General features: G+C 40.9%; 1 protein-coding gene across 12 annotated transcripts in view; it reads right to left on the minus strand.

The window, feature by feature from the left end:
- CDH12 (cadherin 12) overlaps positions 1 to 25,835 on the minus strand; it is a 1,995,427-nt gene that overhangs the window by 181,574 nt on the left and 1,788,018 nt on the right. For all 12 annotated transcript variants that reach the window (XM_073630873.1, XM_073630871.1, XM_073630869.1 and 9 more), the window contains one exon: positions 18,382 to 18,501. In XM_073630873.1, the coding sequence (XP_073486974.1) occupies positions 18,382 to 18,501 (120 nt within the window). The remainder of the gene's footprint in view (positions 1 to 18,381; positions 18,502 to 25,835) is intronic.

Below are 25,835 nucleotides of genomic sequence, written 5' to 3' on the forward strand. Positions count from 1 at the left end.
TTCACGATTCTTGCTATGCAAAGAACTCTCTCTGCTCTTCTGAAGCCACAGCTGAAAAAACAGGAAGTCTGCCAAGAATTAGAACATTCTTTATCAGTGAACTTAACTAGAAACCTTGTAACAATTTGTCAATTAAATAGAATTCTGTGTAAGTGAGGAAAGTTTAAACACTAAACATTTTTCTGACATTTGTTGGTTTCAGGTTAAAATCATTTTTTTTTGCTAGAAAATTACTTAAACCCCCCCCAACATTATATATATATATATATATATATATATATATATATATAATTTTAGTAGAGACCCTAGAGAATAAAATGGTGGTTGTTACAATATTTTATGTCACACTGTATTTGCGCCTTTCAAATGCAATTTTTTTTGGAAAAAATTACTTTAATGAATTAAAAAAAAAAAAAGAAAAGTTAGCCCAATTTCTTGTGGGATAATGTGAAAGATTTTATGTCGCGAGAATCGTGATCTTTTTATTCTAAGCAAAAAAAATTGTGATTCTCATTTTGGCCAGAACCGTGCAGCTCTAATATCTATGCAACTTCACCCATGTTCACATAGGTCTGAATTGACATGTCAAATTGTAGGCCAAATCGGCGCCTATTGATGGCAATGGAACTGTCCGAATTGGTGCGACGCCACAATGATTCCCAAAAGTAGTTCCTGCACTACTTTGGGCGACTTCAGGGGGCGATTTCTTACCTCCCAACTTTTTGAAATGAGTATAAGGGACACCTATTAGCAAAAGTAGGTAGGCATAGGACACCTTCTTAAAGGAGAACAGTTGGGACCTATGTGATTTCACTAGACATCTGTGCAGGAAAGTGCACTGATGTCTCTGAAATCGCTGACAAAGTCGGGCTGAGTCACACTTGTGCAACTTTGGACATCAGAGTCATATGACAAGTCATACCCCATGATTTTCAATGTGTACCATTCATATCTATGCGACTTCAAGTAACACTGACTTCAACGTAGTCCCTGTATGACTTTGGTCTGACTTTGACGCGAGTTGAGGTCCATAGACCTCAAGTTTACACAGGCATTCCCTGGAATTGCGGCAAAATTGCGGACGCAAAATCGCGGGAAAGTTTTGTGTCTTTCCCTGTGACTCCTGCGTCCATAGACCTCAAGATTACACAGGCATTGCTTAAAGTCCCATTAAAATCTCGCAACTTTCAGGTCGCACAAGTGTGAAAGGTACCTAAGTCACTGTGCTGAGTACTATTTTATACCTAGAATATAAAGTAGTCCCACCATCAAACACTAGTAAACATATGTTCTCAATATAATTGTGCTCAAATGGCTGAAAATCACACAGATGGTATCACCTACTGAAAGCTTGCATTGTACTCAGCAGCATATGCTGAAAAGAGGCAAATGCCTATTAGCCAATGCCACATGGGCATGAGCATGGTTGTTACTATCATATTAATGTCTGAAATGCAAAACATTATTGTATTGAATCAAACATTAGTAAATGTATTTTCTCTATAGGTAAGTGCTCAGCTCTGTAGCATAGCGGTATACCCTGCTGCCCCCAAAAGTTCAAGCCATGAATTCAAATCCCACTGACAGCATCACCTCCTGGAAGTGTGCATTGTACTCAGAAGCATAATTAGCCAAAGCACATCAGCTTGCTTTATTCCGTATTTTAACTCTTCAAATGCATGCAATGGTATGTACTTATTCAATAATATTATGGTATGGAATTCCAAAATTCAAGGAAAAAAATGTCGTAGGGTCCCCCCAGTGCATACCAGGCCCTTCGGTATGGACTTTAAGGGGAACCCCACACCAAAATGTAAAATAAATTTGATGTGGGGCCCCCCAAAATCCATACCAGACTCTTATCCGAGCATGCAGCCTGGAGGTCAGGATAGGGGGGGACGAGTGAGCACCCTCCCCTTCTGAACCTTACCAGGCCACATGCCCCAAAGCACCTTTTCCCCATGTTGATGGGGACAAGGGCCTCTTCCCGACAACCCTGGTCAGTGGTTGTCGGTCTGCAGGCAGGGGGTTTATCAGAATCTGGAAGCCCCCTTTAAAAAGGGGGCTCCCAGATCCTGCCCCCTATGTGAATAGGTATGGGGTACATTTTACCCCTACCCATTCACCAAAAAAAGCAGTGAAATGTAAAAAAATCAATAGCCGGTTTTTGACAAGTCCTTTATTGTAAAAATAAATAAGTCTTCACTAATATTATGGTGTGAATCTCCAAAACACCACACACTAGCTAACAAGCAGTTTACATTTGATAAACTTTATTGTATGGTATATAAACCATCAAACACTAGTAAAAGTATTTTGTATATATAATTGTGCTCAGCCCACTAGGCTAGCAGTTAGCACCTCTACCTTCAAAAATTCAGGTATTGAAAGACTCATGGGTTCAAATCCCACAGAAGAATCCTAAAAGATTACTATTGGTGGAGAAAAGGAGAATTACTGTTAGCCAGTTAGCCAATTAGCCAAAGCAGCATACAGTGAATGCCAAGTAGCCAATACACTTTAATGTGGTTGATATTATTGTATTAACTCTTCAAATGCTTGCAATGGTATGTAAGTATTCACTAATATTATGGTGTGAATCTCCAAACACCACACACTATCTAACAAGCAGTTTACATTTGATAAACTTTATTGTATAGTATATAACACATCAAACACTAGTAAAAGTATTTTGTATGTATAATTGTGCTCAGCCCAATAGGCTAGCAGTTAGCACCTCTACCTTCAAACATTCAGGTATTGAAAGACTCATGGGTTCAAATCCCACAGAAAAATCCTAAAAGATTGCATTGGTGGGAAAAAGGAGAATGCCAGTTATCCAATTAGCCAAAGCAACACAAATATACGTGTATATATATACTGAAAATAGGTGATTGCCAAGTAGCCAATGCACTTTAATGTGAAAGTTTTTATTGTATTAACTCTTTAAATGCATGCAATGGTATGTAAGTATTCAATTATAATATGATGTGACATTCCAAACGCCACACACTAGCTAAAGGGCAGTTTACATTTATTTGTTTGTTTATTTTAATTCACTTGTGCACTGAAAAATTAAACACAGCTGGTGGATGGTAGGTTGGCTGTTGTTTGAACTCATACCATGAGTGGTGTGAAGATATCCAAGCAGACCACTAAGCCATTGTGCTAAGTACAAGACCTGCATAATAGTGTAGTATTATAAAAGAATGAACATAAATAATTACTGCTTTATAGTCAACTAAATTAATAAATTAATAAATAATAAATCAAAAACATGAAAAAAAAATACAACAAATAGGTAACCTAAATGATTAATACATGTAACTTTACAGAATAGCAGACATTACTATGTAATAATCATTCAGAACTGCATTTCTTAGCAAAAGAAGGAAAAAAAAACTAGGAATACTAATTGCAATATAAATCAATAGATGCACGGGAACTAGAGCACATCTCTGATAAAAATGTTTCTTTCACATACATGGATCATGGCTACAGTACAGTGCTATATAACAACTTGATAAGAATTGGCATTTGTATATACGCGGAAGCGCTAATTAGCGGCAATTTTGAATTTACAAACGTTTGTTCCCCGCTTATATCGCTAATTTTCATGCGCAAATTCGCCGGTTTGTTTCCATTTGGCTAAAATGGGCTCTATTATTTGCCATAGTGCCCAGTACTTCCTGGAGTTATAGTAAATGACCCCCATTATCTTTTAAATAAATAAATGGTGAATTAAACTCCCAAGCATTTTGTTTATGTAACTGGTCCCAAATCTTTAAAGTGTAACGTGTTATGTTATGTGCATTAGGGCCTAGCTTCCTAAAGTGTGGGGGATTCCAAATTAATTGGTGTAGTTTTGCATTACTCATATCTTTTTCTAAGTTTATCCATCTTTTATCTATCGGTTCTTTCCCCAATCTAACACCCATAATAGTACTATCGCTCTGTGGTATTTTTTAAAGTCTGGAAGAGTCAGACCACCCTGGACTTTATCCCTACTCAGGACCTTGTAGGCAATCCGTGGCTTCTTATTTTTCCATATAAATCTAGTAAGAATATTGTTCAATACCCTGAAAAAGTCTGCGCTAACAGGATTGGGAGTAGCTGCATTTTATACAGGATCTTCGGTGCCAGGGTCATTTTAACAGTATTTACTCGTCCGATCCAAGAGATTGGAAGATGCATACTTTTCCTCATTTCCTGCTTGTTCTCGTCAAGGAGAGGAATGAAGTTTAAGAGGTACAATTTCCTTAAGGAATTTGCTAATGTGACTCCCAGATAACTAATTTTTTTCCTCCACGGAAAATGGAAATTTTCCTTAAGTTTAGTTGCGTCTCGTCCATTAATATTGATGTTTAGAGCAACTGATTTACTAAGGTTGACCTTATAATTTGATAGCCCCCCGTATCTCCTCAGAGTAGCCAGAAGGTTGGGGAGTGAAATCCTCAGTTTAACGATGTAGAACAATACATCATCGGCGAACGCCGAGAGCTTGTGTACGTCTCCCTCCACCACGCATCCGCATATATCCGGATTCTTTCGAATCAAGGCTAGTAAGGGTTCCAGGGTTAAAACAAACAGAAGGGGGGACAGGGGGCAGCCCTGCCTGGTCCCGTTTTTCATCATGAACTCCACCGATGGTGTACCATTCACCCTGACAAATGCAGAGGGAGATTTATACAGTGTTTTAATCCAGTTCAACATGCTATCACCCAAGCCGACTGCCCTCAACGTCCTCAACATGAACCCCCAGTCTACTCTGTCGAAGGCTTTCTCTGCATCAATCGACAGAAGTAGACCGGGGGTCCCCTTCGTTTTCATCGCATCCATTACCAGTAGCGACCTAATGCCATTGTCCCTCCCCTCTCTCCCTGGTATAAAACCTGTCTGATCTGGATGAATCCAGTACGACATTTTATCCTTTAATCTACTGGCTAATACCTTGGCATATAATTTAATATCTGCGTTGAGCAATGCTGTCGGCCTATAGCTCAAACACAGCGAGCTATCTTTCCCTTCCTTAGGAATTAGTGTTACTGACGCCGTCAGTGCCCCCTCGCATAACTCTTCCTGACCCCCAACCCTATTCCAAATCTGATAGAGCTTGGGGATCAGGGACTCCTTAAATTTTTTGTAGAAATAGAAAGTAAAACCATCTGGCCCTGGACTCTTTCCAGAGGGAGATGCTTTCAGGGCCCTCTCGATCTCTTCTACAGTGATCGGACCGTCTAGTTCTTTTGCATCACTGTCCAAGAGGCTTGGTAAACCTGCCTCCTCTCTTTCCAAGGTACCTACCCCGCCTTGCCTAACCTTGTAGAGGGATGCGAAGTAACTCTGAAATTCGTCAGCTATGTCTCTGGAAGTATATTTTAGTATCCCCTTTTTATTTTGGATCCTATCTATAAAGTTGGACCCCCCTTTCCTTTTCAATACTGTTGCCAGATGCTTCCCCACCTGATTACTCCATCTAAATCTATCTTTTAGGTTTTTCTTTAGAATACGCTTAGAATCTATCTCCATTGAATCTTTTAGTTCTTCTCTTTTTATAATTAGTTGATGTAGGAGTAAGTTATGACTACCACTAGCGGCCGTATGTAACTGTTCAAGATGATGAATTTCTTCTATAAGTTCTGTTTTCCTTTTTGTACTTTCTTTTTTTCTCATTGGCCCCTATTGAAATGAGAATGCCCCTGATATAAGCTTTTAGCGCCTCCCACGGGACTGATCCAGAAATCTCACCGGTATCATTTATCGAGAAAAACCCATCGATTTCTTCTTGTATCTTACTGCTGACACTAGGATTCTCGATGAGCTTTTGATCAAATGCCATGAAAATGGGGACCTCCGGAGTCCCGGGATCCCCACCTTCATCAGGACTGGGGCGTGGTCAGACAGCGTGGTGACTCCAATCTTCGTATCCTTAACATGTTCTAATAATCTATGATCTACCATAAAATAATCGAGCCTTGAATAAGACCCGTGGACTGAAGAAAAAAAAGTATAGTCCCTGTCCTTCGCGTGTTGTACTCTCCATGCGTCAATCATATGGCAACTATGCAATTTCTGTCCTATTTTTTTAAGAGTTTCCTACCCACCAGCAAAAATTGAGATCTCCTGCCAAAATCACCTCACTTGCCCTAAAATCCATCAGCTTGTTCAGGACCTGAGACGGGAATTCGATTGGGTTTCTATTAGGGCAATAAACATTTGCCAGAGTAAAAACCCTTTCTCACACCCTCACCTTCAAAAAGAGGTAGCGGCCCTCCATATCTGCGCTCCTCTCCAAGAGCGCAAACTTGGTCCTTTTTGAGAACCCAATTGGCACCCCTTTGGCCCTCTTAATAGGGGAGTCACTATAGAACCAATTGGGGAAGCAACTGGAAAATAATCTGACATGTGTGTCCTGTGAGAGGTGGGTCTCCTGAAGAAACACAGCGTCTGCATTCAATTGCTCTAATTCTAATTCTCTAAACACCTTGTGTCTCTTAAGAAGGGAGTTCAGCCCTTTGACAATATATGTGAGACAAGTGAACTCTGTCATTTAATCTTTAAATAGAACTGCATTGTAATGGCGTATGTTGCTCTTTGAACCTCTATACGGAGCCTCTGCAGGACCAGATCTCCCTTCCCCCCAATCCACCCCCCTCCCCCCCCATCCCCCATCTTCCCACCCCATACCCCTCCCCCCTCCTCCCCCTCCCCCCTGCTGGTCAATACCTGGCTCTGGATCTGCAGCAGAAGGATAACATTAATCTCTGCCTACGTCCAGCCCAAATTATTGGGGTGTGACTCCGACAGCGGGTCACCACGGTTGCCCCACCCCCCTGCTCATGAGGGGGAACAGGGCCAGCGGGCGACCGAAAAGATTTAAGCCCATTGACTCTTCATGCTCATCGCCCTCCCCCCGGTCTCCCCCTCCCCCGTTTCGTCCCCTCCATCCCCCGCCCTATATTTCAAATTTTTAATCATGTACATCAATCTGCTCCATTTGTAACCTAGCATCAATCACGATCATCTTCTACCTAATTGGGCATATCTGGGGCAGAAATATCCAATTCTTTACAAAAATCCTGCAGGTTCTCTATGTATTTCAGTCTGACTGTTCTACCTGCTTTCACATCGTACAAAGATGTAGGGAAACCCCAGCTATATTTTAAATTTGCCTTTTTCAGTACTTCTAGTAGAGGTCTTAACTGGCGTTTCCTGGACAAGGTCCCTGCCGAGATATCGGCAAAGATCTAGATCACTGTCCCGTCAAATTTTACCGGCTGAAGTCTTCCAAAATTGGTCCAGATCCTTGCCTTATCTTTGTAATGATGAAATCTGATAATAACGTCTCTAGGTGTATCTTGGCTGACACTTGGGGGTTTCCTTATCCTATGGATCCAATCTATCTTCAGTTCTTCATTGTTCATATTTTGAGGCATTTTCCACCTTTCTGTATTGGGTGCTTGGTTGCCATTTAGGTCGGGATAGCGTGGTTCACTGGACAATTTTTTGTTTATAGGACCGCAAGAAGATACTTTTTGTTTTGATTTATTGCAAGCTTTTCAGGATATGGCCCATGAGTTTGCTATTCAGTTGGCAGAAGAAAAAATGTGTTTGTCTAGCACGTCATTGGAGTTTCTGGACATCCAGATTGATACTTGCAGTATGGAGTTTAGCCTGCCAGTGGCTAAGTTGCGGAAATTAAAAGCCTTATTAGCCCTGGTTTTGCAAAAAAAGAAAATACGTTTGAAGGATATGCAATCACTTCTGGGTGTCCTGGCATTTGATTGCAGGATTATGCCTGTGGGGGGAGTTTTTTCAAAAAGACTTTATCTGTCTATATCGGGCATGAAGTCGCCTTTCGCTCATATTAGACTGACCAGTTCTCTCAAGGATGATTAATGGGTTTGGACTAATTTCCTGGAGAATTACAATGGGAGATCCTTTTTTCAGATGGATTTAACTTTTGCCCCGGATTTTAGTTTTTTCACTGACACGGCCAGTTCCAAAGGTTTTGGTGCGGTATGGAAAACCCATTGGTGTTCTGTGGCTTGGCCAGAATCCTGGATTAACAGTCAGGTCACGAAGAATGTGGTACTTTTAGAGTTGTTCCCTATTTTAGTCGCTTTAGAATTGTGGGGTAATGAGTTTGCGAACAGGCGTATTATGGTGGTGACTGACAATAGAGGGGTCATGTTTGCAATGAGTTGCCTCTCATTAGGTTCATTGTCTGTAATTAAGGTATTAAGGCAGGGTTTTTTTGTGTTTAAACTTCAACACCTGGCTTAAAGCCATGTATACCCCAGGGATTCTGAATAACATAGCCGATGCAGTATCTCAGTTACAGATGGATCGGTTTCATCCGGCTGCTTCCGGAGGCGGACGAGGAGGGCCTCACATGTCCAGAACATCTGTGAATGGTGATTTGACTGTGATTATGGAAGCTATTAGGGGGTCGGTAGCCCCCATGACCTGGTTGTGTTATGCAGCACCTTGGAGGATGTGGCTGTCCTTTGCGAGGTGTGATGGCTTCAGTTTTGCTTCTCCATCAGAGGGTTCTATTTTGGCTTTCCTGTCATTGCTTATACATGATGAGAACTAGGGATGAGCTTCGAGTTCGAGTCAAACTCATGTTCGACTCGAACATCGGCTGTTCGCCAGTTAACCGAACAGCGAACAATTTGGGGTGTTCGCTGCAAATTCGAATGCCGCGGAACACCCTTTAAAAGTCTATGGGAGAAATCAAAAGTGCTAATTTTAAACGCTTATATGCATGGTATTGTCATAAAAAGTGTTTGGGGACCTGGGTCCTGCCCCAGGGGGCATGGATCAATGCAAAAAAAGTTTTAAAAACGGCTGTTTTTTCGGGAGCAGTGATTTTAATAATCTCTTAAAGTGAAACAATAAAAGTGTAATATCCCTTTAAATTTTGTTCCTAGGGGGTGTCTATAGTATGCCTGTAAAGGGGCGCATGTTTCCCGTGTTTAGAACAGTCTGACAGCAAAATGACATTTCAAAGGAAAAAAAGTCATTTAAAACTACTCGCGGCTATTAATGAATTGCCAGTCCGACAATACACATAAAAGTTCATTGATAAAAACGACAGGGGAATTCCCCACAGGGGAACCCTGAACCAAGTTTTTTTTATAAATGACGTGGGGGGTCCCTCTAAATTCCATACCAGGCCCTTCAGGTCTGGTATGGATTTTAAGGGGAACCCCGGCCAAAATAAAAAAAAAAATGGTGTGGGGTCCCCCTCAAAATCTATACCAGACCCTTATCTGAGCACGCAACCTGGCAGGCCACAGGAAAAGGGGGGGACAAGAGAGCGCCCCCCCTGAACCGTACCAGGCCACATGCCCTAAACATTGGGAGGGTGCTTTGGGGTAGCCCCCCAAAACACCTTGTCCCCATGTTGATGGGGACAAGGGCCTCATCCCCACAACCCTTGCCCGGTGGTTGTGGAGGTCTGCAGAATCTGGAAGCCCCCTTTAACAAGGGGACCCTCAGATCCCGGCCCTCCCCCCTGTGTAAATGGTAAGGGGGTACAAAAGTACCCCTACCATTTCACAAAAAAACTGTCAAAAATGTTAAAAATGACAAGAGACAGTTTTTGACAATTCCTTTATTTAAATGCTTCTTCTTTCTTCTATCTTCTATCTTCTATCTTCCTTCGGTTTCTTCCTCCATCTTCTCCTTCTTCTGTTTCTTCTGGTTCTTCCTCCGGTGTTCTCGTCTGGCATCTTCCTCCGTGGCGTCTTCTTATCTTCTTCTCCTCGGGCCGCTCTGCATCCATGATGGCATGGAGGGAGGCTCCCGCTGTGTGACGCTTCTCTCTTCATCTTTTTCTCTTCATCTTCTCTTCATCTTCTTGTCTTCATCTTCTTTTCAGGCCGCTCCGAATCCATGATGGCATGGAGGGAGGCTCCCGCTGTGTGACGCTTCTCCTCTTCTGATGGTTCTTAAATAATGGGGGCGGGGCCACTCTGTGACCCCGCCCCTCTGATGCATGGGGACTTGATGGGGACTTCCCTGTGGCATTCCCCGTGACGTCAGAGGGGGGCAGGGTCACCCGTTACGTAACCCCGCCCCTACTGAAGTCATGCCACAGGGAAGTCCCCGTGCGTCAGGGGGGGGCGGGGTCACCGGGTGGCCCCCCCATTATTTAAGAACCCTCAGAAGAGTAGAAGCGTCACACAGCGGGGGCCTCCCTCCATGCCATCATGGATGCGGAGTGGCCCGAAAAGTAGATGAAGACAAGAAGATGAAGAGAAGAAGATGAAGAGAAAAAGATGAAGAGAAAAAGATGAAGAGAGAAGTGTCACACAGCGGCAGCCTCCCTCCATGCCATCATGGGAGAAGAAGATAAGAAGACGCCGCGGAGGAAGATGCCGGATGAGAACACCGGAGGAAGAACCAGAAGAACCAGGAGAACCAGAAGAAGATGGAGGAAGAAACCAAAGGAAGGTAGAAGATAGAAGAAAGAAGAAAGAAGATAGAAGAAAGAATAAGCATTTAAATAAAGGAATTGTCAAAAACTGTCTCTTGTAATCTTTAACATTTTTGACAGTTTTTTGTGAAATGGTAGGGGTACTTTTGTACCCCCTTACCATTTCACACAGGGGGGAGGGTCGAGATCTGGGGGTCCCCCTGTTAAAGGTGGCTTCCAGATTCCGATAAGCCCCCCACCCACAGACCCCACAACCACCGGACAAGGGTTGTGGGGATGAGGCCCTTGTCCCCATCAACATGGGGACAAGGTGTTTCGGGGGGCTACCCCAATGCACCCTCCCAATGTTGAGGACATGTGGCCTGGTACGGTTCAGGAGGGGGGGGCGCTCTCTCGTCCCTCTCTTTTCCTGAGGTATGGATTTTTGAGGGGACCCCATGCCGTTTTTTTTTTATTTTGGCGCGGGGTTCCCCTTAAAATCCACACCAGACCTGAAGGGTCTGGTATAGATTTTGAGGGGGACCCCACACCTTTTTTTTTTAAATTTTGGCCGGGGTTCCCCTTAATATCCATACCAGACCTGAAGGGCCTGGTATGGAATTTAGGGGGACCCCCCACGTAATTTTTTTTTAAATTTTGGTTCGGGGTTCCCCTGTGCGGAATTCCCATGCCGTTTTTATCAATGAACTTTTATGTGTATTGTCAGACCGGCAATTCATTAATAGCCGCAAGTAGTTTTAAATGACTTTTTTTCCTTTGAAATGTCATTTTGCTGTCAGACTGTTCTAAACACGGGAAACATGCGCCCCTTTACAGGCATACTATAGACACCCCCTAGGTACGAAATTTAAAGGGATATTACACTTTTATTGTTTCACTTTAAGCATTATTAAAATGACTGCTCCCGAAAAAACGTCCGTTTTTAAAACTTTTTTTTGCATTGATCCATGTCCTCTGGGGCAGGTCCCCAAACACTTTTTGCATATAAGCCTTTAAAATTAGCACTTTTGATTATTCATGTTCGTGTCCCATAGACTTGTTCGCACAAATATTTTGCCTGTTAGCAAGTTCTGGTGCGAACCGAACAGGGGGGTGTTCGGCTCATCCCTAATGAGAATGTTAGCTGGCATCTCTTTATTCTTTAGGTTAATGGGGCTGCCTCCGTGTTCATCATACTTTTCTGTAAAGCAGGCGCTCAGGGGTTATAGGAGGATGACCTTTGTAGTGGATGACAGAAGGCCGTTCTCCCTTGGCATCCTTAGCGGCCTTTGCATGGTTACAAGAGTGGTTTGTTTTTCACCTTATGAACAGCCACTTTTTAGAACCGTATTTGTGCTCGCATTTTTTGGAGCTTTTCGAATCTTGGAATTGGTGCTAGTAATAAGCTAGGTATTTCAGGAATTTTACATAGTCAAGTGGTGATTGACCAAGCAGGGGTGCATATTTTACTACAAAAATCTAAAACAGACCAAGATGGGAGAGATAGGTGGGTTTCGCTGCATGCTCAGGAAAATGGGTTAGTTTGCCCGGTAACAGACAGTTCGGCTGTTCATTGGGGTTAGAACCTCATGGGAAGGACTTTTCCTTGTTCACGCTAATTTAACTCCACTTACCAAGTACCAGTTTGATGGGGTATCGTGGAAATGCCTAGAGCGAATGGGTTTGGGCAATTAAAAATTTTCCTCTCTATTCCTTTAGAATTGGTGCAGCCTCAGAGGTGGCCTGGAAAGGGTTACAAGAATCAGCCATTATTTAGATGGGGATGTGGAAATCTAAGTGTTTTAAGTTGTATGTCAGGCCTAATCTTTTTGTTTAATTCCTTCAGGTTTTCAGCACACAGTATGGATTCTAGGTCATTCGTTTATATATTGGGCACATAAGAGAGCAGCCCAGAGAAGATACACTATAAACTTGTCCCTGCAGCCAGAATCCTTTCAGTTATATTGGAAAGGTGTAAGAGGCCTTCAAAGGTATCAATTTTATTTTCATTTGTGTAGATTATATCAAATTTGGCTCCACCTACTATCTTAGTGGTTAATTCAGGGGGTAATGACTTAGGGAGTGTTAGAACACTGGACTTATTGTTTATGATAAAAAGGGATCTTCATCGTTTTTCAGTCACTTCCCCAGGTACAGCGATTGTGTTTTCTGAAGTGGTCCCTCATCTCATATGGCTGTCCTCAGCTCAGAGGAGGGTCATGGAGAAGATGCGGAAAAGAATTAACAGGGCTTTGGAAAAGTTCATGCCCACGATTGGTGGCTAATCCTATCAGCACGTGGATCTGGAAGGTGGTATCCCAGGTTTGTACAGGAGAGATGGGGTCCAACTTTCAGATGTAGGCGTGGATATTTTCAACTTAGGCTTACAGTACAGCGGCCATCTCAATACTGTATTAAGATGGCCACAGCGGTGGGGTGGGGCTGACCTTGTTTTTCAAGTCCAGCTTGTAGGTACTGTTTCTTTTCTATGCAAAATATGTGGTACTTCTGCTCGAGTTCTAAAAACTGAGCAGTAAGAACTGATATTTATTTGAATTCATGATGTCTTTTGGTTGACAATAAAAGAGTATTAATGGATATTTAATGTGAAAAACCAATAAAATGCCGCAGCCATTTCTTTTACCAAAAATTTGGTATCCTGAGTGTTTATTTAATTGCATTGTATCTGGAGAAAAGCGTTTGGGAGGGGTGTGGCCTGCAATCTCATGTATAAAGGGGGCACAGCAAATGCCAACTTTCTTGAGATTGTGGCCACCCCTTCCCATTATTTTATTCATTTATTTTAGGGAATGGAGCATTTAGTTTTACAGATATTACGGGTGCTGCCCCTTTAAGGATTCAGAGATAGTTTTGGCTGGGGGACCAATGAGAATCCAGGGAATTTTCTGGAAAACTGGGAAAGGCTATTTAAGGACTGTGGGAATAGGGTTCTCCCTCTTTCCCGGTGGTCAAGACAAGAAGAGGAAAGCTCCCTCCCGCCCCAGTCGCGAACACTATTATGTGGTTGGGTTACCCTGTTACATGTAAAATAGGTGGTACTGCTGCTCGAGTTATAAAAACTGAGCAGTAAGAACTGATGTTTATTTGAATTCATGATGTCTTTTGGTTGATAATAAAAGAGTATTAAAGGATATTTAATGTGAAAAACCAATAAAGTGCCGTGGCCATTTTTTTTGCCACAAATTTGGTATCCTGAGTGTTTATTTAATTGCATTGTACCTGGGGAAAAGCATATGGGAGGGGTGTGGCCTGCAATCTCATGTAGATTTTAGGATTTAGAGGAATAAAGTTTAATTTTAATAATAGTATTAGACAAGGTACATTTATGTTTACCAATCAACTATTCTACTTTAATTGAATAATGCAATACAGGGGGATAAACTGGTGGGAGATGTGGGGGACACAGGTGTCTGACACTTAAGGAAATGTTGGTTTTTCTGTGGACTTTGACAGTGTGGGCATCAAATATGGTGGGTTTTATTGCCCTTTTTTATGGATAAAAAGGGTTGCAAGCCTACAAAGTATTTGCAGCAGTGTCACTTTAAGGTGCTGAAAGGTATTTTACTTGTCTGCTCAAATTCAATAATGTATAATTCAGTAATACTATTCTTTAACGGTTATTGTTTCTTAGAATGGCACATTTTCATTGTGAAAACTATTCAGAAGATTAGTTTGTGGCAACAGTAAAACAAATTGTAGAGCTATTTATCCTGTGAAACTGCATGTACATTTGTTCTGTGCAAATGGGGAAAGAAAAACAACTATAATTAAAAAATCTGCCCTAGGGGCGTGGTTTTGCTGCAGCGCAAAATGGCCCTTGACTCCCCTGCTTCATGTTGAAGGAAGAACAACAGCAGCTGTATAGCAGAGAGGATCACCGCAGTACATTTCCGCTGCACACTGCCGATGACCCGGATCCCCGGGGACATGTCCAAGAAGAAATTCAAGCCCCCTGTTCCCCGCACTCTGACTGAATTCTTCTCCCGGCCAGAGATGGAGACCCAAGATGGCGCCAAAACCGAGAGCACAGCACATCCACAGCTCCCTCTCATGCCGCCTGATTCTCCACAACACTCGTAGGTGGAGTCTACAGCATCAAGAGACCAGCCCAGCCTCTCTATTTACACCGCATTCAGACACAAGAGAGCAGCTGCCTCACCTGCTCATTCTCCCCTCAAGGCACCTGTGAGTAAGAAACACATGGGGATGATGTTGCAACATTCTGTTTAGAGGTTGATGATTTGGGATCTCTTGCCTCTATACCTGCCTCTAGTAACCCAGTGTCTTGGCATTTTTTAAAATCTATGCTTCTGATCCTCCATAAAGACATTCATGCAGAATTTTGTTCCTCCATCACACATGCTCATGCCAGAATAGATATGTGGAGGATTATACTGATCACATTGAAAGGCACATGGAGGATTGCTACAGCCTATCATTAATTATTTGATGCACACGCTGGCCACAGGGAGGAGCTCCAGGACCTAAAATCCAAAATTGCAGACCTGGAAGACTGTTCCAGAAGAAACAACATACAAGTTTGAGGCATCCCTGAATCAAAAATAATGATCTGGTTTCATACCTCAAACTTCCTCAAACTTATCCCATCTCTTTTTCCAATCTGATATTTGAATAGATTGGGTGTATAGAATCTACAAAACCTAAGCACTTGCCTGCATCTATAACAAGAGACATGATTCATGAAGATTGACATGGGCACATCTATCTGTGGTGTTTACTTATCTCTCTCCAAAGCCCTAAGTCTTGTGTCTTTCTGCTGCTCGGTTCTTCTGTTATCAGCATGATATCTTCTGACAAGCCCTCCGACAACCAAGATAAAACCAGCCTGAAATTTGTGTTGAGGATGGTGCATAGAAATAGATTAGCAGACAGCTGGTCTATTCATAGCACAGCTCTGCACATTTCTTCCTTCCTCTGCCTATGTGGAGAGGGGGTGTGTGCCTTTCCTCCAATCAGCTGTCAAACAGTGTCTGCCAAGAATCCACACCCAGTGGTGGAACAGGAAGAGAAAATGATAACACGATGTGCACTTTCTAAATACGATGTGCACATATACAAGTAAAACTTACATAGTGAGATTTGCTTAATCTCTGTGTATCATCTGAGGCTGTTCTCTTCACTGGGTATATGTGAGGATTTACATTCACTTTAAATATCAGTTCATGAAAGCTGCCAGAACTGCATTTACCCTTCCTGATCCCTATTCAAAGGTCTCTTTGTTCACAGATATCTCTGCAGCTACTGCGCAAACGTTGAAAGATTTCTCTGCATTTACCAAATCTCTCAGGGATCACAACCTCCCTTACCAATGGGGTTACCCTACAAAACTGCAGGTAACTTATCAAAATAAAATGGTGCCTTTGCACACCCCCAAGGAGGGCTATAAACTGCTCCAAAATTTGGTTATGCCCATTTTCCCCTCCCTAACGCCCAGCCTCTTCAAAAATTGATAAGTCATGGTCTTCGGTGGGCAAAACCTTGTAAGCATATCTACGAAACACCAGGTATCTACTTTCTCTAATCCTTATCAATGTTATCTCCTGAATGGACAGCCATTATATGTTACTCCACACCCCTGTTTACTAGTGTGCTATGTATACTATGTTGTTAATTACTGTTATACTCAATCTTTTGTAATTTGGATTCTTGCAATATGTTCTGTTCGACCTTGTGTCACCCTCTATATACACTTTCTCTCAAAACTAATCATAAGTGGATGAATTGAATATGGTCTCTTTATGGGCATATCACAGCACTCATATACTTCCAAAAATGGCACTTAAAATTGTTACACATAATATGAAATGGTTAAACAGCCCATTCAAACCCTGTTTGATGTGAAAAGAGGAGCTATCCCAAAAAGGGGGACATACACACCATTCATCATCCTTGACCCATTACTCTTGATGCTATATCATTTTTTATACTTAAGCCCTGATAGATGTAAGTTTTAGCATGACTTACTTTCTGGTATCTTTAAAATATAACCCTTGTTCTGCCTTATTGTACTTGAGGTGACACAATACCTATCCTTTCCTTTATACGCCCTCACCTGTTTATGTCTTCCCTTGTCTATTAGCAGTTACGGTTAGTTATCTTGCTGACTACAGATGTGTTTGTATGATTTTCTTATACTTCATTGTTCTTCTCTGGAAAATCAATAAAGATATAATGTTTAAAAAGAAATGAACTCAACACTTAGTGTGACAAAATAAAAATACAATGTTCAACAACACTCTATAATTGCCAGAATACAGCAACTGATATAGACTAGTTTCATCACACTGGACACCTTTAGGGGACTCTGATAGTTTTGTCACATGCAGTGTGACAAAACTATTTGGGCAGGGCCTGAGTAGCTTTTGTTGGGAAAAAACACTCCCCTTTGGGTGATCTATGTACATTGCAAGGACTTTAACAAACTTTGTTGTAGATTTCTATCTTTTGTTTTTCTGAAGACATAGCTGTTTGTCTGTGTCCATGTGCAAAATTAATCTGAATTGGAGTAATTTTATAATTATCAATAAGCTGCTGCACTTGCATGATTCTAATGAGGAAAGGGGAAGGGTCTGCATCGCTTTAGACAAGATTTCCATTTGGGAGTATCTCAGCAAACATTTTTATTGCAGGAGATGCCTGAAATCTGACTTGTACCTTAGTGCAGAGTTCTAGTTAATCACATAAGCAGGAAATTACATTTCTGGAGGGCATTCTGTACACCATCTCTGTACAAAATGCCTCCAGGTTGCCATCACAGCAAATTACAGCACTGCAGATTGAAAAGGACAGGTACATTTTAATATCATTCAATTACAATATGGCTTGTGTCACAACAGTATATACTATACATTTTTTTTTCTATTTGTTTCCCACAAACATGGAGTTACCCTTTAAATAAAGCATTTTTATAAAAGGTAATGTACTGTAGTTCCTCTACATTCCATGTCATTTGGGGCCATAACACTATTGTGATCAAAGGGGGCACTGGCAACATGATCCAAAAGGGCTTGAGTGCTCAGTAAAACTGCTGCTGTGATCCGACTCTTGAGTGTTGTGAAGTGATGAGAAGTTGTGAAGATTTGAAGTTTACAAAAAATGTGTGCTGTCAATTAAAAAGTGGTGGTGACAAACCTCATGTTTATGCGGACCAGGGCCTCATCTCAATATCCTGTCACCCAAAAGGGTCTTGAAGTGTGATGAGAAATTTGAGGGATGGGACTTATTGGATTCTGGAAGCCCTCTTTATAATGAAAGGGCCCCCAAATATCTTCTCCCATGTGGATGAGTAAGGGGTACCGCTTGTTACTCATTCACCAAACTTTAAATAGTAAATAAAACACCCACACCATGAAAAAGACGAAAAAAATCAACCTCTTTTATTATAGAAAAAAATGTTTCCAATGTACCCTGTAAATCCAAAGGTAATCATACTGTCTAGTGTTTTGGATCCAAGACAATGATATGATGACCCACTGCACCCAATGATGTAACCCTGCTGCTACTCGCCTCATAAATAAAAGAACACAGCAGGCGGCTGTATGTCAACAAACTGTCCAGAGATGCTAAGTGACCTCATTTACTATACATAGTCAATGACATCACCCAGGATATCAGCTGGGGTTTCAGACAGACAAACTGGCCAAATGTAGCCAGTTTGTTCAAGTAAATGTGAACAAGCTGGGTTCTGGATGAACTAATTTTCAAGCCCAACCCAAATACTTGGGACAACTTATTTCTAAAGGTACACAAGAATTCAGAGAAAAAGTCACGTATATAACCTTTAGCATCATCTGGTTTAAAAACACTACTTCTATATTATTGATATACAGAAAACACAGTAGCCACCTATTCAAGTGTTTAACAAAAGAATGTAAACAATAAAACATATTTTTGTTATTATGTTATTATCATACCCGTCTTAGGATCAATAGAAAAATAAGGTTGTCCCTGAAGAATGCTATAAACCACTCTTGCGCTGCTTCCATATGTAGGATCATCAGCATCAGTTGCTTTCACCTGAAGTACATAGGCACCTAGAATTAACAAAAAAAAACCAAACTATTAAATCTATATGAAAATATATATTTTGCGTTGAAAAATTCCAAAACATTGTATTTTTTTACTTTAACATAGCATAAAAAGTATGGCTAACAGTGTACATTTTAGCCCAAGGTCTATGGGATTAAAAAAAACAAAACCAATTAAAATATGTTAAAGCGGAGTTCCAGCTGCTTGTTTTTTATTTTTGATGTGATGGTTGCACCTACAAATATATGAATCAGTATGAGTAGTAAATGTATGTTTTAGTAGTCTCTTTCTGGTAAAAAAACGTACTTTGGTTTTCTCTGTGAGGCTGCTCCCATCTTGAGTGTGGGCACATCTTGTTGCTTCTTCTGGGATACGGAGCTCTTGATTACACGATTACCGCAATGCTGAAAGTGAAGGATGCCCATTGGCTACTGGGATGATATCCCAAGAGCCAATGTGTAGCCGCCAGGCAGAAATTATGTACCTCGCTACGGCGCAGAATAGAACAGAGCATTGCCTGGCGATATAAGGTAAAATAAAAGAAGTTGATTTTTTGTTTGTTTTTTTCATGGTGTGGGAGTTTTATTTACTATTTAAAGTTTGGTGAATGAGTAACAAGGGGTACCCCTTACTCATCCACATGGGAGAAGATATTTGGGGGCCCTTTCATTCTAAAGAGGGCTTCCAGAAACCAATAAGTCCCACCCCTCAGATCTCTCATCACACCTCAAGACCCTTTTGGGGGACAGGATATTGAGATGAAGCCCCCACAAACTTGAGGTTTGCCACCACCACTTTTTAAGTGACAGCACACATTTTTTGTAAACTTCACATCTTCACAACTTCTCATCACTTCACAACACTCAAAGTGGCCAATGATAAATCGAGCAGTAGTCACAAAGGCAGGGGCGAAAAGTCCAAAATGTGGGTGGAACTCTGCTTTAAGTTTCAGTTATTTAAATGATGTTCATGTTTGTAAAAATAAAAAGAAATGTAGCATTCCACATTTCAGCTGTTTTGCTTTTATTTCTAGAAAAAAATTACAATTGTATACAAGCTACAATTATCAATGCTGTGTTCTTTCAAAGCCTTTTTTCTATTTTTAAATGTTAACTAGTGATTTTTTATATGCAGAGCTAAGCAACAGACTCACTTTAATGCCCACTTTGTTTGGATCCCTGGCTTTAGGAGGAATACTTAATAGCCCAAGCTATGGGGAGCATATTCCTCCATGATGTGGTGATGGATGCCTGAGTGGCCAATCACTAAGCTTCAGTGCTATCATGGGGGTGACGAAGGAGTTACTAGTCCTATTTAACCTCCAATCTGGATAATTAGAAAAAACTAAGGTCTTTTTTAAGTAATAAAACATTCTTTTTTTTCCCTACTTTTAATATATAGTTTTCTTTAAACAAATGTTATCATTAAAGCGGTTGTAATCCGCCGGAGGTTAAAAAAAAACATTCTGCAAGTCAATGTCATGTGCTAGTATGCATCCCATACTAGCACATTATGAGAGACTTACCTGAGAACGGCTTACATCTTCACCCGGTCTTCCTTCCGGGTTCGTGGCCTCCGGCTACATGAGTGGCCAGGGGCACAATGAAGTCACTCCTCTGCGCATGCCGTTTCCGGCCTGGCTACACAAACCAACGTACCTGTACGTCGGTCCATGCATTAGATGCAGTGGGCATGTGCCCACCACATGCCGCGAGAGCTCACCCGTGGGTCCGGCGGACTTGATGAGAGGCAGAACGGGGATGTAAACAAGGCAGATCCTCGATCTGACAGGGGAGGAGAGAGAGATCAGCTGTTCCTAGTGATCAGGAACATCGATCTCTCTCTACTCTCAGTGAGCCCATACCCCTGACAGTTAGAAAGCACCTCCCTAGGGAACACTTAACCCTTTGATCACCCTAGTGTTAACCCCTTCCCTACTAGTGCCATTTATACAGTCATCAGTGCATTTTAATAGCACTGATCACTGTATTGGTGTTACTGGTCACCAAAAAGTGTCACTTAGGGACAGATTAGTCCGTTGCAATGTCACAGTCACGCTAAAAATTGTTGATCACGGCCATTATTAATAAAATCAATAAAAAAAATAAAAAGTTCTTAAATCTTTCCCCTATTTTGTAGATGCTATCATTTTTGCGCAAACCAATCAATATACACTTATTGCGATTTTTTTTTACCAAAAATATGTAGCAAAATACATATTAGCCTAAACTGATGAATAAAGTCATTTTTTTTTTTTTTTTGGATATGTATTATAGCAGAAAGTAAAAAATATGTTTTGTTTTTTTTCAAAATTGTCAGTCTTTTTTTTGTTTATAGCGCAAAAAAAAAAAAAACTTCAGAGGTGATCAAAAGCCATCAAAAGAAAGCTACATTTGTGGGAAAAAAAGGACATCAATTTTGTTTGGGTACAATGTTGCATGTCCGCACAATTGTCAGTTAAATCAAAGCAGTGCTGTATCGCAAAAAATGGCCTGCTCATTAAGGCGGTAAATCCTTCCAGGCTGAAGTGGTTAAGTAAACAAAAAAACGTAATTCCCCTAAGTGATTTTTATTTTTAAAAATAAAAGGTCTGCCTAGAATTATATCTGCTAGAAAACACTTCTCTGTGCACCAATTTGGTTTCTAACTATCTTTCATCTAGTTTTTAATTTCCATTATAGTAACATCATTTTCCTTATAAGCTGCTGAGCTCTCTTTAGATAGGTAGATGGCAAATTTGTGTAATGAGCCCTTAAGTCAGGGAATTCAAGTCATTAGTAGCAAAAAAAGTAAAAAGGGGTGCACAGAAAAGGATTTTCTCGCAAATATTTTGCATTTAAAGTGGTTGTAAATAGGGATGGGTGAATGGTTCGGCCCGAGCATAAGTTCGGGCCCAACTTTAGTTGCTCGGATGTTCGGCGAACACCGAACAATATGCGAGGTTCAGGGCAAATTCAAAAGCCGCCGGAACACCGTTAAAGTTTATGGGACACTAACATGAAAAATCAAAAGTGCTCATTTTAAAGGCTTATATGTAAGTTATTGTCATAAAAAGTGTTTGAGGACCTGGGTCCTGCCCCAGGAGACATGTATAAATGCAATTTTTTTTTTTTAAAACGGACATTTTTTCGGGAGCAGTGATTTTTTTAATGCTTAAAGTGAAACAATAAAATTAAATATTCCTTTAAATATCATGCCTGGGGGGTATCTATAGTAAGCTTGTAAAGTGGAGATTTTTCCCATGTTTAGAACAGTACCACAGCAAAATGACATTTCTAAAGGAAAAATTTGTCATCTAAAACTGATTGCGGCTGTAATAAATTGTCAGGTCTCAGCAGTATAGAGCATGGGTCCCCCCCCAGTCCATTACCAGGCCCTTTGGGTCTGGTATGAATATAAAGGGGAATCTTGAACCAAAAATTAAAAAAAAAATGCGTGGGGGTCCCCCCAAAATCCATACCTGAAGGTCTGGTATGAATTTTAAGGGGAACCCTGCGCCAAAATTAAAAAAAAATGGGGTAGGGGTCCCCCCAAAATCCATATCAGACCCTTATCCTAGCATGCAACCTGGCAGGCTGCATGAAAAGAGGGGCAATGAGAGAGCACCCCCCCTGAACTGTACCAGGCCACATGCCCTCAGCATGGGGAGGATGACCCCAAAGCACCTCATCCCCATGTTGATGGGGACTAGGGCTTCATCCCCACAACCCTTGCCCGGTGGTTGTGGGGGTATGCGGGTGGGGGGCTTATCGGAATCTGGAAGCCCCCTTTAACAAAGGGACCCCCAGATCCCACCCCCATCTGAATTGGTACCGGGGTACATTGTAGAACATTGTTGAAGAAATGCTTTAAGAACAGGGTTTTTTTAATGACAGACCGCTTGAAAATTCACTGGAAAAAAAAAAGCCACCAAAATGATAAGTTACTTTACAACTTCAAATATGTCAAGTCATTTATTTCCAACTAAGAGTATATAATGCTGATTAAAAGACACTGAATGACATACTACTAGTCACACATAGGCTAGGAATTTACATCACAGGGGATATTTTTCCAAAGAAATGGCAGCATAACAGTAAGGATCAGCAAGACATGTAGGCAAAATGGCCTGGTGCATGAAGTAAGATTGCTGGAGTGGGGCAAAGATCTCTGTCAAATAATACCCTAAATGGGTTATTTAGTGCCTTTTCAGAAAAAAAGTAAAAGGTGAACTAACACCCTACACCCTCCCCACCCCATCGGTCCCCAGTATACTTACAGCTCCATGGGTGATGGGCTATCAGTGCCCACACAGATGGTGTATTGGTTCAGGGATTTGAAATCCCTGCTCTTCTCCCTCTTCTTGCTGCACAGTTTCTGGGACTGGTCAGAGTGTTGCTCTGGGCTGGTTCTGAGCAATCAGAATCACTCCGATCCATCCCAGAAGCCCTGCAGAAAGAGGAGGGAAAATAACATAGATTTCAAATCCCCAGACCACTACAGTGATGGCTAATCGTCCACGGAGGTAAGTACAGGGGGAACTGGAGGGTAGGAAGGGCATAGGGTGTTAGTTTAATTTTCTTGTCAAAAGAAGTTTATTGAGTATACAATGTTATAAAGATACATAAAGTAAGTTTACAAGGATCTATAAAGTAAGCTCATTGTTTTACAGTAGGGTTTATATAGGTAAATATCATGAAATTTCAAATATTAAACATTGGGTTCACGTAAACCTAAATTAAAGATATATATCATTTCCTTAGTTACTTTTGTAGGTATTTAAATGATTTATACCTACTATATATATTGTTTACAGGTAGAGCATATATAGGTCAAATAAATTCTGATAATGAGCTTTAATCGTAAGGTGGAGAAAAGGAAAGAGAAAGAAGAAAAAGGGTTGAAAGGTAGAGGTATGGTCCACAAGGTTGTCCCGCTCGTCAGTTTATTATTCTTTTTAGTTCTCTTTGAAGCCTTAGAATGGGTGTCTCTGTAAGTCATTTAATCTGTTACCATGGCAACAGGACAGAGTCATTGAAGTTTGACAGGAACTGTTGTTTTATCCAAGGATGCCAAAGTTTTTCAAATTTTGGAATTTGATTTTGATCGATGGCTACCATCTTAGCATGGGACATTGTATTATTCATTCTGTGAATTGTTTCTGCTAGTACCAATGTAGGAGATTTCCATGCCTTGGCCACTGTTTGTTTTGCAGCCGTTATTAGTTGGATCATAAGTTTGAATTGAGAGAGTGTTAACCATTCCGGTTTTAGATTAAGTAAAGTTAAATATGGATCTGGTTGTATTATTTTTTAAAATATTTTAGATGCAATCATGAAGACTTCCTTCCAGAAGGTTTGGATTACTGGGCACGTCCACCATATGTGTAAATATGTGCCTATTTCTGGGCATCCTCGAAAACAAAGAGCTGAGGTATTAGGTGAATATTTTGCCACTCTAGCGGGTACAAGGTACCAGCGAGTTAGGACTTTATAATTTGTCTCCAGTGCTAAGATGTTGGGTGAAGATGACTTAGATGTGAGCCATATGTTAGACCAGTCCGTGTCTTCTAAAGTTCGTCCCAGGTCCTCCTCCCACCTCTGAACGTAAGAGGGTCTATTAAGATTTGCTACTCCATATAATTGATTATAAAGTGATGAAATTGTACCTTTAGCAAATGGATCTTTTGTACAGATTGATTCAAAAATGGATAATTGGGATAATGGTGTATCCCCCTTTAGGAATGGTGTATAGAAATTTTTGATTTGGAGATATCTAAATATCTCAGAGTTTGGTAGATCATATTTTTCTCTAAGCGATGGGAATGAAAGGAATGATTTAGATGCTATGAAGTCATTTAGTGTCTGAATGCCTGATGTTGTCCAAGCTTTAAAAGAATTTGGGTAGATCCATGCCGGATAAAAGGCCGGATTTCTGATAAAAGAAAGGAGAGGATTGTGTGGAGATTGTAACTGATATTTGGTTTTTAGTTTATCCCAGAGAGATAAGAAGTGTTTAGTTATGGGATTATGAATTTTAAAGCGGTCTTTAGGATCAAGCCATAATAAATTTGATATTAATAGAGGGTCATTTTCTGAAGCCTCTATAAATACCCATAATGGGATTTCCTGTTTTGTATGGTATTTGGACAGACTGGCCAAATGTGCTGCTCTGTAGTAGTTAGTAAAATTAGGGTATCCCAGGCCTCCTTTATTTTTGGGAAGATGTAGTGTGTGTATAGGTATACGTGGTTTAGAAGAGCCCCATATAAACGAAGTTGCTCTTTTTTGTACTATTCTCAAAAAATAGGAAGGAATTGGAATAGGGAGGACTCTGAATAGATAAAGCAATTTGGGTAGAATAGTCATTTTGATTGCATTAATCTTCCCTATCCAGGATAAAGGAAGTTGCGACCATTGTTTTATTAGATTTGTGATCTGTCTTAATACAGAAGGATAATTGGTTGAGAATAAGTCAGAATGAGATGCTGTTAAATGAATTCCAAGATATGGGATTGATTTTTCTGCCCATGTGAATGGGAGTGCAGCCCTAGCCGGGATCAATTCCATGTTTGTGAGTGAAATATTAAGCACTAGGCATTTCTTAGGATTAATCATAAGGCCGGATAGGGCTGCAAATCCATCAAGAGCTGGTATTAAGTTAGGACCAGAGACCTGTGGTGATGATAGAAAAAGTAATATATCGTCTGCAAATATACATAATTTGTGTGTAATACCTCCTACTTCAATGCCAGTTATAGTTTGGTTTGTTCTGATTAGGGATGAGCTTCGAGTTCGAGTTGAACTCATGTTCGACTCGAACATTGGCTGTTCGCAAGTTCACCGAACAGCGAACAATTTGGGGTGTTCGCGGCAAATTCGAATGCCGCGGAACACCCTTTAAAAGTCTATGGGAGAAATCAAAAGTGCTAATTTTAAAGGCTAATATGCAAGTTATTGTCATAAAAAGTGTTTGGGGACCTGGGTCCTGCCCCAGGGGACATGGATCAATGCAAAAAAAAGTTTTAAAAACGGCCGTTTTTTCAGGAGCAGTGATTTTAATAATACTTAAAGTCAATCAATAAAAGTGTAATATCCCTTTAAATTTCGTACCTGGGGGGTGTCTATAGTGTGCCTGTAAAGGGGCGCATGTTTCCTGTGTTTAGAACAGTCTGACAGCAAAATGACATTTTGAAGGAAAAAACTCATTTAAAACTACCCACGGCTATTGCATTGCCGACAATACACATAGAAGTTCATTGATAAAAACGGCATGGGAATTCCCCAAAGGGGAACCCCGAACCAAAATTAAAAAAAAAAAATGACGTGGGGGTCCCCCTAAATTCCATACCAGGCCCTTC

This window comes from Aquarana catesbeiana, linkage group LG05, assembly GCF_042186555.1.
Source record: "Aquarana catesbeiana isolate 2022-GZ linkage group LG05, ASM4218655v1, whole genome shotgun sequence".
In the NCBI taxonomy this organism is placed as follows: domain Eukaryota; kingdom Metazoa; phylum Chordata; class Amphibia; order Anura; family Ranidae; genus Aquarana; species Aquarana catesbeiana.